Below are 14,437 nucleotides of genomic sequence, written 5' to 3'. Positions count from 1 at the left end.
CTTGTTAGCCCCCAGTGAAGTGCATCTTGGCCATGCAGGCACGAAGAAGAGCTTTGCTCAGGGCAGAGTGAATCCGTGCTTGATGTCGGTGCGTTGCTCCTAAGCAATCTCCCTTCTGTCTCCCAGCAGAAACCAGGCCAGGCTGACCAGTTGTTTCAGCCCATGGATGTGGCACAAAGATAAAAGCAAGCAGAGCACAGCTAAGTCATAGCCTGTGACAGGTATATGGGGAGGAGGCATTTGCTCAGAAGTCACCCACACAGGCACCGCTCTGTACAACCAGCGGCTTCTGCCAAGGACATGGCACCAGCGGGATGCCCAGACTTCCCTGACGTGAGCGCTGGATGGCAGCTCAGCCTGCTGCAGGTATGAGACACAGCAGTTCTCCATGCAGAGAGAGGGACAAAAGCCCACAGTTTGTCCAAAGCAATCAAAGGTCTCTGTCTTGGCGACATTTGTGTGGATGCCAGGGACAGAAGGCTGTTAATGCAGACAGCAGAGAGCATGGAGCATGGATGAGATGCAGCCTCTTGGCAGGAGCTCATAAACGGCTGATGCAGTGGGAAGGCTCTGCTGTACCGGGTACCCTGCGTTTCCCTCCTGCCGTGGGCACGGTGGCCACGGGAGCAGCATGGGCGGAGGTGGTGGGGCACGGACCTCTCATGAACCAGATGCCTGAGGCCAGCCCCCACCCCAGCTCCCAACAGTTCAGCCATTTGAGGCCAGGGGCTTCACCTGGCCCTTCTTCCTGCACCTGAGCAGCTTTGCGAGGTGGCTCTGGATGTCTTTGCTGTACAGGGCATTGATGAGGGAGTTGGTCTCACCCAGCAGGAATAAGATGTCCTTGAGCAGGCCAGCCAGGTTGCAGGAGCTGCAGGCAGCCTGCATGGTGCCCCCCACCAGGTAGGGACCCCAGGAGAGGCTGAAGCCAACAAGGACAATGAGCACAGTCCGCAGCGCTTTGAAGTGGTGCAGGTGGGTGCGGAGGGACCCTGCCTGGGCGCAGGCATGCCGGAGCCGCGTGTGCTGCACGTAGGCAATGCTGCCCACCGAGACCTGCAGGCACACCAGCACCGGCGAGGACAGAGCAAAGACGCCGAAGCAGATCACATAGAGGTGCTTGCTCTTGGCCACATACGGAAGCCCGCAGTAACTGGTGTAGTTGCCTCGCTGGAGGGAGGGCAAGACCAGAGGCAAGTGCCCGAAAAGGAAGGATGGAGCCAATGCAAGACATCATGCTCATGGCGATGCGGTCAAACTCCCCGTCGAGGATGTCGACCAGCGCCTCTGCGATGCACATCACACCCACCAGCAGGTCAGCAGTGGCCAGGTTGAGGATGTAGGTGTAGCTGGTGCCTGGCTGCTTCCTCATCAGCTGGTAGACGGCCACGATCACCAGCAGGTCAGCTGGCAGGATGAGGCAGCCCAGGAGGGAGTGCGACACCATGTACAGGAGGTTGACCATCTTCCCTGGTGAGAAGGGTTGAAAAAGATGTCCAGGAAAACTTGGCGCCAGTGCAGAAAAACCCCACCACGAGGAGACTTGTGGCTGAGCTGGAAGGATGGGACAGAAGTGCCTCAGACCCTCCAGCTGCAGCCCGAAGCCAGAAGAACCTAAGTCACTCCTTTAAGGGGCATTTTGTCCACCCCAGGAGACCTCGGGGACCTTCCCAGCTGCCATGAATCACCAGTGGTTTTTCCAGGGCTCTTGGCCTCCCTCCTACCCATCCAATTTTGCTCTGCGCCTGCAGGGGTGCCCTGAGATGCAGAAGAGCCAGAGCCCTCGCCTGCGCTCAGCACAAACTGTCACAAAGTGAACGCACCCAGGGCAGGAGCTCACCGCCCAAGTGCTGGCTGGGTCAGCCAGCTCCTGAGCACGCCTGTGATGCAGTGATAAGGAGCAACTTTGCCAAACAAAACCAAGACAAGCAGTCAGAAAGGATGGGAATGCGGGTGGTCAGTGCTCCTCCCAGTGAGCCAGCACCATCCCCTCCCAGCGCAGCGCCCACAGACAGGCAGCCAACACACCAGCTTCCTTGGGGCACTGCCTCTTGGCAACAGGGAGGTGTGGGGTCACAGGAATACCTGCTGCACCAGGACACCGCACTGGGCGATGCATGGCCGGCAGCCCAAGCTGCCGCATACGGCATCTGACATGGGGCCACGTTGCAGCCTCCAGACCCCGCTCATGGATGGGAGCACATGGAGAAGGAGGAATGGCAAAGGAAGCACCACCTCCTTGGGCTCCGGGCAGCCTGTCCATACAGCCAGGGCACGGCCAGGCAGTGCTGCCCTGGTCGGTGCAGAAAATCCTGAAGGTTGGTCTGCTAAGGCCATGGGAAATAAGGACACGTTGGAAACACCAGCGGAGCGAGGCGATGCTTGGAGGGTTCCTCACTGTCCCATCTTTTATCAGGTTCTCCTGGCCACAGGTCAGCAAACACATATGAAATGAGCTTTTACACTATACAGCTGCAACCACAACACTAGTAGGAAGTTGCACAGTAAACAAATCCCAAAAAATTAAATCCAATTTTTGTCAAATTAGGCTCTGGATAAACATACTATATTCATTAAGTTCACATTTGTTACAGATTTGGAATTTAAGTCTACCAGTCCAAGACAGACAGTACTTGCAAGTTCTTGTTACTGAGCTGCATGATGGCTCTGCTAATAGCACCGCAAACACCACTTGCAAGGGGCTCGTGCCATGCCGCCGTAGCCAGGCAGCCATGCACAGTGCCTGCCAGCCTCTGCCGCCTGGAGAAACACCCCGTCCCCAGGAGAGGGGCAGTGGAGGGGACTGCTCCTGCCCGCGAGCCCGGGCTCACGCTGGTCTCATCACAGGGGTGTCAGTCAGGTGCAGAGCCCTCGGGAAAGGGCAGAAACTGGATGTTCAATGGAGTAACTGAGGTTTAAATCCACTCCAAAGCCTGTAACACAGTCCACTGGGCAAAATCGCATACTAAAATTACCAGAAGCGGTGGGGCATCAGAACGCTCCCACCGCCAGCTGCCCCTCACCTCTCCATTCCCAGGCGATTTCAGAGCTTTTCCCAGAGACGGAGCAAGGGACTGTCCCCCCACGACGCAGGGCCCAAGGCAGAGCAGTGTCCTGCTACTGCACAGCCCAGCTCCTGTGAAACTCCGCAGGCTCAGGCGCGGTGGCCTGGGTGAAAATTGATTAGATTAGGTGTCTTCTAGATTCTAAATCTTTGATTTAGAAAGATGAAGATCACACCTGGGAGTTTGATTTTGACCTGTTATGCCATTGTAATTTCAATTTTTAGCAGGGTTACGTCTGATTTACGCCAGCACGAGATAAGACCTGAACACAGATCTCTGCTGCAAATGGCTTACACGTAACGGCCCGTTTTTCTCCTCTCACAGCGGGAAACGCGAGACCCATTTTTTGTCCTTCCCTAGTCTGCACCCAGCTCACAGCAACTCCACCAGACCTGTATCACCTATCCTTGTGCTTAACAAGCCATGATCAACAAGCTTGAATCTGCCCCTCAGATCTATTCTTTAATATCCATTTTGCACATGGGTGAAATCAATCAAGTGTTCAAACAGGGCTTTTTTAGATAAATGGGTCTTTACACCTTCATGTTAAAATTACAAATTAGCATTGGGCAGGAGGGGAAAGCAAAAAACTGCAATTTTAACACCAGGACGACACATGGGTATCTGGGCTTCCTGCTGACCCCAGCAATGCCGCTTGTCCTTCTCCACAAGAGACAGACACATTTAATAAGATGATTCAAGGAGGAGAAACCCTTTCAGATTGCTGAATACACAGAAAGCACAGAGAGCCCAGAAAGCCCCGTGCCGAGTGCTTCTGGAGGCCAGGAGGCTAGAGGGTGAAGGGGATGCGGTGTATGCTGGCCCTGGGGCCCATCCCCCTGGGCACTGCTGGAGGCAGGATTCCAGGCTCAGGACCCCTCCCTGTGAGCCAGAACTGCCCAGCTGGGCTTAAACTTGACATTAATAAGCACTGATTTCAGACCAGAACAAGTTCTCCTGGTTAAAGCACCACAAATACCAGGCCATCAGTTGGCCTTTGGCAACTGGTTTACAGGAAGGCTGGCAGCTATCACTGGCTTTAATGACCATCAAGGTTCTTTATTTCCATTTTATTGTTCCATTTTTTCTGTTTGGAAGCGCTCTATGAATGGGGATAGTGGGGCTTGGTCCCACCCATAAAAACAGTCTGCTCTACACACCCTGCAACTCAGAGCAATTAGAGATACGACTGAAACACAGCCCAGCCTGTGCCCCCCAACAGAAAAAGCTTCTGGTGCATTTAAGGGACATCAGCAAAGGTTCTCGCATACCTAACTCCAACACATCAATAAACCATCTTGCTCAGATGGAAGAGAAGGAATATCGGCGGCAGCAAGCAGATCACAAGCAAGTACCACTAGGGTGATGCTACAAACAGCTCATGGAGAATCTTAGCCTAGCAACACATCCGTGCGTTTTTCTAATTTGTCTGAAGTGTATAATTAATGAGAAACTAAAACTCTAACCAAAATTTTCTAGTGTGGATAATCTGTTTCAGAAGAACAGGCCTGAATTACCTAGAGATGATTTCATCACAGAGTCAAAGCAGCCTTGAGGCCATCATGTTTAATGGTTGTGATGAGCGACACCTCTGTAAAAACGGGCATCCACTCTTCTCTCAGCTGGGTGGACAGAGCTTTCGTTACCTGAAACATTTCTTACGTCAGTCCCTAAAGCCTTGGGGAGGGTCAAAGACGATTCTTACAAACCGTGACAACTGCCTTCATCGCAGCTCTGCAGATTCCCTTCTCATCTGATTCTCATCTGTCCCAACAGACAACATCTCCCTCCCCCTCCAGAGATCATGTTTGGTAAGAAGGATCCAGGAGGTACTTCAGCTGGTTTTACAAGGGGCATGAAACCCTGTAGCTCAGAGCAGGGACAAAAAACAGGGTGAGAGGCAGGTGCTGCTGGAACCAGTGGTGTAGTCAGAGCAGGGACAAAAAACAGGGTGAGAGGCAGGTGCTGCTGGAACCGAGCCTCCCTGCACAGGTGCCACAAGCAACAGCCACTCAGCCATCCAGCCTGGAGCATGCCGCAGTCAGGAGGCATGATGGTGAAGAAGAACTGCAGACCAGAGGCTGCAGCCTGCAGCTCGCACCGACTTGGGAAGCCAGACTGAGGAAAATTCCCAGCCCCTGCAAGAGAACTGCATTTGAGACTTGCCTTTAACCCAGGGACCTTCCCTCAGGACAACAGCAGCCGAACTCTCATCGCAGCTGAACTTGGCAAGCACACGAAGGAAAAGACAAAGCTCTGTGCGTTCCTTCCAGAACACGGAGGTTGTTAGGGGCTTAGACACAACAAACACAAGATTAATGACTTTGGAAAGTAGGCTTTTTATGCGTTTTTTCAATTGCAATTCTAAGAATATCCATCAGCGACTCAAACAAGGTACTTCACACAGTAAATGAGAACTCTTTATTTAAATTAACTTTCTTGGTTTCTATTTAGGACAGTAGAAAGGCCCAGCTTTTCACCTCTTCAGAATGGTGAAGGAAAAACCTCTTGAGCTGGCCAACACAATTTAAAGAGCAGTCGATTGTAATTTTTACCGAAGTCACAAAATGATGTAACTACTCTGCATATAATTTTGTTTATATAATTTAGTATATAATGCACTGTTCAACTCTGCCATATACTTTGAAAAATATACAAACCTGCTTTAACCACATTAGAGATATTTGATAGACAGCTGTCAATTACTTAACAGTTTAGGACAGTATCAGACACTCCTATAACTTCATTTTAAACTACAAAAAGAACATAAATTCATATAAAATACAACAGATTAAACAAACTTTTTTTCCAAGGAAAAATTAGGTATCAACTCAATCTGCCATTGTGTGAAACATGAATATAAAATAAGTTACAATTAGTAATGCCTGCATTGTTGAGCTATGAACTGGTCGAATGACATCTTAAAAAAACTATACAGTATTATTGCACTCCATGAATGTGCAGTATCTGGAAACACGCCAGCACTGAAAGAGGTCTTTCATTAAGGTTTTTTTCAGGAGGCACAACGTGGCTGCGAGAGAAGCATCCAGTCTGTACTAACAGCGTGCTGTCTTCAGTACAGGCCTTCATGGGTCTGAGCCACGCTGCCTTTGGAAATCACCACTTAATGCCTGGAAATGGAGACACAAGCATTACAGTCGGCAAACACTCCTGCGTTAACATGCAAGCCATCTCCAACGCTGTCAGAACAGAGAGCCAAGGCGTTTTCTGTAAGCTAGGGAGAACAGCAGGCTATGTACGCTTCGGATTATAAAACCTGAATTACAAGCACTGTCTCTTGGGAGGTCATAACTCCAGCAAGAGAGCACTATTATTATTTCATTCTGGGCGACTGCCTGCTAGGATACCATCAGAATGACGATCATTAGCATGAATTTAGATAAGGAGACATGAAAACACAAAGTCACTAAGTCTCATTATCAGACGCTCCTAACCTGTAGCATTACTTCCCACATGGATGGAAATACAACTGAATGGGGTTTTCTGTTGCTGTTTTTTTAAACTCATATCCCATTACATAAAATGCTACACAAGAACAGTCTTGGCATGCTTCGTAAGCTTGAAAGTGACATCAATCTACTTTGCAACAGAGTACTACCTGAGACCCTCTAAATCCATACATACAGGACGTTGAGCTTCAGCAAGCCCATCTGAAAAGTACAGATAACACCAAAATTTTTGATACTAAGTAATATTTAAAAAATACAAAACAACTTATTTCACAATTAACGTGTTTTTTGCTAAATTACTAGGACAAACCAGACTTAACTGAACAAACGGGACATGCCTGCAGGAATCAAAAGTCAACTGTTTCTCACATTCCCTGCATGAGGACTTTGAGGTAGCAGTCTCTCCGAATTGCTCTCCCTACTTCAGGAAGCCACAGGCGTGTCAGTGGAGGGAGAGATCGATAGGGCAAAAAAGCAGGGTTTGAAGACTGAGCTCTGAAGCAGCGAGAAACAGCAGAGCGAGCCCTGGTTAGGGAGCGTGCTTTCCTACAAGGAGTGAGACTGCCTGCAGTGCTTTGACAGAGCTTTGGTTTCTCCAAATGTTATGCTCCATGTGCCACGTTCTTGCCTATGTAAATATGAACTTGCAGAAGCCGCATCGTATTAAACAGAGCTCCAAAGAAAATCTGTGTTCGAACAGAGCCAGGTCATTAACTGCTACAGCTGGGACCAACCGATCAGTTTAAGTTGGTGAGACAAGTTGCGGGACGTCAGTCAACAGAAATGGCAGCACAAGGTCTGCCAGTTGAGTGGGCTGTCTCTCAGCAAGGTAAAGCCAAGAAACGAGTCTCTCAAACCAAAGCGTTCTTGTGCAAAAAACTGCACCACAGATCACTACTTAAGTGGTCTCCTAAGTGTCAACTGTAAATTTTTGCACCAAGACAGTCTTTCTGTAGCACATCAATGTTCCTATGAAGAACCGTAAGCCAAATGTTTTCAAAGCCACAGGCGACATAGGAACATGGATTTGGTTTGTCATAAAATATATAAGCATGGATGCAAACCCTCTGCTTCTAAGTGTCAAGGAGTATTTGCAAAAGCTTATAAAACAGTATAGCACACAGATGGGAGCAAGAAAATGTTCTACTTTCTAGGGTCATGCAATTCAACGAGGTTACAAGTTATAGAGAAATCCTCCGCACACAGACTATTTTAAGGCACACAATGCAGTGTGTTTTCTGATCTCTGCATAATACAGTTCACTAACTTAAGCCTTCTGCATGCAGTAACACATCTTTTTCTGCCCAAAGGAATACCAGCTTCCAGTTTCGAATAGGCAGAACAAACTCCAACCCAAAACCTCCCACCAAAACAGCACCTGTAAAATCATACATGTCAATTTACTTAAAGTCACTAGAGCTGGTTCTCCAGTAAAACACTTTCAAATGAACAAATATACGATTACAATGTTCAATCTGCAACATGCGGTCCTTCACACCCGAGTCAACAGACAGCTGGTGACTGGAAGAAGACTTACAAGAAGTTTCAGTGCTGATAGATGGGGCTATGATCGATGATGAGGCATTGACTCCATGTGCACATTGAGCTTCATTTCGTTATCAAGAATTTCTACAAGCTGCTGCATGGAAGGAAGGTGGCCAGACTCTAGCTTAGACCACACTGGAACATCTACCACAAAACACAGAGGGGAGAAAAGCACCATTACAATGACAGAGTCGGAAAACACGTAGGGCTAGTTTAAACATAAAATTCAAAAGAGCTAGGAAGCTATGCAAGTTAGTACTATTTTATAATGAGGAAAATACCTGATCAACAACGCTTCAACCCTCTAGCTATACTAAAACCCAGTCCAACTAGGAGAACAAAGAGTCTAATGCTTCCATTTAGAAGTACATCATATGGATTTAGAGGTTCACAATATCCACTGACAGAATGTCTGAAAATACCTTAGTGAGTGGCAGAATACCATACCAAGTTTTTAAACCATTGCTAAATCTTTGAAACTTGTGGGTCTCATTAGTTTTCATCTCACTCTGCCTAACATCTAAGGCTGACCCTCAAAAGTTCTGCTTACCAAGACCTGGCTTGGAAGGTTCCACTCAAAGTAGCTGCAACCATTATTCCATGCCCACCCCACCCCCCTTGAAATATAAAAGGCAGCACAGTCCATAAATACTTTAGGGCAAACACAATATTCTTTTCTGATGTTGACAAATACTTATTGCCTCAAATATCCCTCACTGCTATAGCACCTCATGAACCCACACTGAAAAATACAATTGCTGTCACCTACATAAACCAAAAGCCAGACTGGAACTACATTGTCCCAAAATGCAACCGAGAAACTTACAGAAGTCCAGATGCGACTGTTCACCCCTAGGAAGGCTCTGCTGCCAATTCTAATCAGAGATTTAGGACTAGAAGTGCATAGAGTTCAACTAGTTTGATTCAATACAGCCAGGCTTTAAAAGGTTCTGCAGTATATGACTTGACTTGGAAACTATTATATTGAAATGCATCCTGCACAACCATAAATTGAGATTATAAAGCACAGAGCTAGATTACATACTTGTACCTAGAACTTGAAGAATTCTGTACTCCATCAAGCTTACATATTCTTTAAAACTATAAAATTATCCGAAGGCAGAAGGTCCACAGACTCTTAACCTGAAAAATCAGTATTGCTGTCCACTGGTACTGAGAAACTGGGAATAGCAATGAATTCAAGAGGATTCCAAGGCTAAACCACGAAACAGGATAGGGAAAGCACCTAATTAACTAGAGAGTATGCTTCCCTAGTTGATTATTTTTTACTTAATGCACATCACATGCAAAGAAAGAACATAATACAGTTACCCCAAGTGACCAAGCATTCCTCTCGTAAGTTTTTACATAGCTGTTTTAAAACATACGTAACTGACATCTGTACAGGCTGCTTTATAAAACTTCCATGATTTTCATCATTTATTGTGATATATAACACCTGAAGTTTCAAAATGGATGGCCATTACCGCATGCCGTCACATTTTGAAACACACCACATTTCATAACATCATCCCTCATTGTCCCAACACAACAGCTCTCACCAATCTGTGCGTACACAGGCAACCCAATGTGATTCCCTTAAACAGAAAGTTCTCAGCTCACCATTCAAAGTTATTTCAAATGCACCTGTTGACATACACTGGTTCTCAATCATGTTGCTCAGGAAGAAGACCATCATACAAGCATAAACCTAGAAGAGAACAGAGAGAATCCCAGATGCTTCAGCCATGTGAGCCACAGCTTGTTTTACTCACTCTTAATAAGTGCTAGAAGTTTACAGGTGTCTTTGAATTCCCCTCTGCAGTTTAGCAAGTAATCTTCTAATCGCACAGACATCTTTCATCCTCTTTTTAAAAAGATTGCACACATTGCCTTCCCTAGACAGGTATCAAAATAGTTCTGAAATCACCCAACTCACAATCCTGATTCAAACCAAGTTCCATCTTCTCACTCCTTTCCTCCACAAATCAATGCACATCTTGACAGCCAGTTTGCAGATGTACATGGCTACGATGCCAAGGGAACACAAACTGCTCCTACATGTTGCCTGCCATTGTCAGAGTAACACTTCAGATCAAAGAACCACAGGCCTAGACACAAACAGCAAAGCAAGTCAAATTGCATTTGTTCACAAGAACTGTCAGCTCTCTAGCATTTCTTCAAGCTAATCATCTGGAATTTTCTGTGTGTATTGGTGCCTCAGGATGAAATGATGCAATCTTCAGCAACACAGCATCTCCCTCCATCACCAGCACCTTTATAATTCCCTTTTCATGCACAAGGGCCCATTCACACGGTTACTGCAATACCAAAGAATTTAGCATGGAAGATAGTTAGTTGTTTACAGCATCACAGACCACAGACGTACCGCAGGCAGCCTAGCCTGGTAGTGTATTTGGCCCATTTAATTGAACAGGATATATTACAGCTGTACGTTCAAACTGACTGGTGACAGAGACCCACTGCACTGGGTAGCTCAGTTTGAGGATCTGTCCACCAATAAAATAAAAGTTAATAAATTTATTCATTGCTTTTGTTTGGTAGAATAAATCCAGAATATATCTGGAATAAGGTTACTATAAATCAGAGGACAACAACATTAATCTCTTAGCACCATCAGTACTGACTCACAGGGATATTCATCCCACAAAGCATAGGCTGTCATGCCTGAGTATGTTCTGCAAAAACACCCACAAAATTTCAACTTGATTTTTCTAACCACCATCTAATTGCATGCCTAATCTATTAAAAGTCTCATGAAAGCAACAACTGCAAAATAGTTATGAGACAATAGAAAAGGGAAGCTGTAATTGTAACACCAACAACACCGGCTTGAAACTCTACTCCTGAGCCCTAAAAAGATAAAAAAAAATGTTTTATCATCTTTGTCAGTAATGTTAACCTCACTGCCCCTCTGCAGCGTCATCAGCTTTGAAAGAGATGCTGAGAATCAAAGCTGGGTCTGTCAAAAACATGAAGCACTACAATTAAGGATAATTACGCTACTGTTAAATTCTCAAGTGTATTTAGTTATAGAAGCCTAAAGGTTCTGTTAAGGCTGCAGTGTGTGAAAGTTAAAGCAGTAACAATTGTGAAGTACTCCCAGAACACTCTCATGAAGTCATTCTAAAACTGCTTTTTCAAAATAAAAGAAGAAAGTATGCTGTTTACCTTATTTTCTTGGCCCCACTGCCAGATACTTGGAGCTTGCATGCCAAAGAAAGCAAATGGATCCTTGCCAACGATTATTAAGCCTATTAATACTAGTTTGAAGACAGACAGGAAGGATGCTATGTGCCTATCAAAAGACAACACATAAAAGTGACTTAGAAGGTTCTCAGTTACTACTTCACCACTATATAGCTGTAATTCACCTAATTAGCAGCATTTTGATAGTGAACAATCAAGTGTTTCAAAGAAAATACAAAACTTCTCAACCAAGTTTATCTCGCTATTAAAAACAAAAAAAAACCCAACACACACAAACAAAACCACGCATCCTCAGAAGGATATCATTGTGTACACCACGCATATAGATTTTTTTTTTCCCTAAGCAGACGTCAAATAGAAATTTACTTTCCACTTATACATGTTTAAACTGGATAATATGTTCAGTTTCTTAAAGAAGTTGTTCCATATTATAGAGACATGTCTAACTGACATGCACTACTTCCTCGTAAAGCATTTTCCCAGCAGATGCAGAAAACCCTACAGTTTTTTTCTAAGAATTAAACCTATAGCCAGAGAGCAAATTGACACCGACGTATTTGATCCTGTAGCATTCTTACCGTTGTAATTATTACAGTAATTAGGTCAAGAAGTGGTTCAGAAGCCACCACAGCACCTATGGCATCACTCTCTAGCATGTACACAATGGTTTAAATAATAGGAATAACACTATTTTCGTTTTGCCTTTTTCCAAATTTCTTTGGGCTTCCTCCCCACCTCCATAGTTAAGGTCACCCTGGTAGTCTCTCCGATGAGGTCAGCTCTCCCCTGACTTAAGATGTTAAAAACAAACTCTTCCCTCCTCTGCAGCCTTAACCTATTACAGGAATTCGTCACTAAGGGCATAAGCCTGAGCAACAAATGTGAGTTTAAGTCCAGATACATCATGAAGAAGAGCTGGAAAAGTTTACTGTGAAAAGAAGTTAATCATATAATTTATTTCAGATTGGAACATGACAGGCCTCATCGTATGGATGTCCAGATGGAAAACTAAGGTGGCTACCTGGAAGGGAGCAGATAACCAAGGTGTATGTAACCATAATGCAAAAAACCCCTTAAGTTCTCATTTTCAGTATTATTTAAGTGTAAATGCACATATTCAGAACTCACCATGCTGAGCCTACATATTGGAAAAAAAGAGAATTCGTACTGCCAGTCATTTGCTTACCTATATATAGGTTGAGGAAGGTAGTTCTCCCCTTCAATTCGGATGTCTGGGTACCGCTGGCTAATAACCCGCATGTACTCCTCAAACACCCGCCTGTAGCCTCAGGAGACACTAAATGCAGACAGACACTGTCACTGAAACTGGAATGCTCTAGGTTAAAGTCGCTGCTAAACTGACAACACCAGTACTCGCACTGTTCATAATCCATTCAGTTTAAAATAAAACTAGAATTCTTCACGCCAAAGAAGAAAACTGATTTGCCACTAAGCTACACATCAAAAATCCTGACAGCTGGCTAGGCACTTGGTTTTACACGAATTTGTTTTCACGTACTAGCACAGACACAATGTTTTGGTCAAGTCCACTGAGCAAGGAATTATTTTTTTCCTCCCTAAAAAGCCAAGTTAGACAGTCAGCTTAAGTATCACCTTGCCCTGTGTCCAAAAAAAAAAAAGAAAAAAGTTTCACACAATGCCGTTTTAATTCCTCACTAGTCAAATTTAACCCTCTCTGGGACTGCTGACAGACAGGTAACATCGCTCCCAGGTATTTCTCCACACAGGTGACCAGATTAACCACAGAAAAGTGAAGTATTACAGAGCTATACTTTGGCTCACACTTCTACCAGCTGACTCTCTAATAATCGAAATAAAAATTACCCAGCCCCAGCCTACCGCAAAAGAAATCAAACAAAGCACTCTCTCCTGAGCCTTTTGCGGTGCTTCGCAGGTCCGCCTGACACAACCCGGACCAGACTCTGCTCCGAGAACCGCAGCGAACGAACCTTCTCGTTCCTCCACGCCCCGGGGCGGCGGCAGCAGCACCGGCGGCTCCGGCCCGGCCCGGCCGCCCTCAGAGCGCCACGAAAACACGGTGACGGGCGCTGAAGGCTCCCTTTTTTTTTTTTTTTTTCTTTTTTCCCCCCGCAAACAAGCTACATGTGCTAGAACTAGCTCAGCCCTTCCTACTGCTCCTCGGTTTTGCTCCCCGCAGCTGACGCCACCGGTAATGTTCCGAGAACGACGTAAAGGTGCCTGATCTCCCCGACCGATAGCAACACAGCCATTAAAAAACCAAACAAACAGACGAAAGCCCTCCACTACGGTCTTCGTTAAAACATCAGCTCCTCCTAACCGTAACCCTCAGTCACTAAAACGCCTCGTCTTACACCAAAAGGGCCCGGAAACGGCGTTTTTACCGCGGGTCGCCATTTTTGCAGAGCCCTTTTCTCTAAGCGCGGCCCGCCGGGCGCCAGCGACCCACAGCCCGGCCCCGGCCCCGACCCCCGCCCCAGGGGAGCCCGCGGCCCCGGCAAGCGAGGGCCGGCACCGGGGGGCCGCGCTCCCGCCAGCCTCCCCCGACCCAGCCGGGGTCGGGCGGCCCGCGGCCGCTCGCCTTCCGCGGAGGAGAGGAGCGAGCGGAGCCGGCCCTGCCCGGCCGCCACGGCGAGGATGGGGAGGGAGGCAAGGGGAAGGGGGGGGGGGGGCGCAGGCGTCGGCCCGGCCGGCGCCGCCATCTTGCCGGGCGCCCTCACCAGATCTGGAACTTGAGCAGCGGCCCGGTGGCGTAGGCCATGCGCAGCTTCTTGGCCGGCAGGCCGCCCTGCTCCGCCGAGCCGCCGCCCGGCCCCGCCGCCAGCGCCAGAAGCAGCAGCAGCAGCACCGCCGCCCGCATCTCGCCGCTGCCTCCCTCCCGCCCGCCGCTGCCCGCCGCCAGCCGCCGCACCAAGGTCACGCGAGCGCCGCCCCGCTCCGCGCAGGCGCCGGCGGCCACGTGAGGCCGACCAGGCCCCGCCCCCGCGCCGCCGCCAGCGCCGGGCGGTGAGGGCCGCCCCCGGTTTTCATTAAGCCAAAGAGGAGGCGACGGCGGTGAGCGAGCGCCGGGGGCCGGGGTAGGCCCGTCCCTCCCCCGAGGCGGGAGGCCGGTGGGTGAAGGCCCCC

The 14,437-nt window shown here is 47.5% G+C and overlaps 1 protein-coding gene, 1 long non-coding RNA gene and 1 pseudogene across 2 annotated transcripts; 1 reads left to right on the top strand and 2 right to left on the bottom strand.

Moving 5' to 3' along the window:
- Positions 1–430: 430 nt before the first annotated feature.
- Positions 431–1,867, bottom strand: LOC115347202 (annotated as a pseudogene).
- Positions 1,868–4,674: 2,807 nt separating this feature from the next.
- LOC115347210 lies at positions 4,675–5,819 on the top strand. The gene is made up of 2 exons (XR_003925409.1): positions 4,675–4,969; positions 5,028–5,819. It is a non-coding gene; the product is annotated as an uncharacterized LOC115347210 (long non-coding RNA).
- Positions 5,464–14,229, bottom strand: SELENOT (selenoprotein T). The gene is made up of 6 exons (XM_030028323.2): positions 14,032–14,229; positions 12,498–12,608; positions 11,273–11,399; positions 9,704–9,791; positions 8,073–8,224; positions 5,464–6,196 (listed from the first exon to the last, which is right to left on the bottom strand). The coding sequence occupies exons 1-5, from the start codon at positions 14,169–14,171 to the stop codon at positions 8,100–8,102; spliced, it is 591 nt and encodes a 196-aa protein (XP_029884183.1). The 5' UTR covers positions 14,172–14,229; the 3' UTR covers positions 5,464–6,196; positions 8,073–8,099.
- Between the last annotated feature and the right edge of the window lie 208 nt (positions 14,230–14,437).

This window comes from Aquila chrysaetos, chromosome 10 (assembly GCF_900496995.4).
Source record: "Aquila chrysaetos chrysaetos chromosome 10, bAquChr1.4, whole genome shotgun sequence".
Taxonomy (NCBI): Eukaryota; Metazoa; Chordata; class Aves; order Accipitriformes; family Accipitridae; genus Aquila; species Aquila chrysaetos.
Note: the sequence above shows the minus strand (reverse complement) of the source record. Positions and strands in the feature narration are given on the sequence as shown.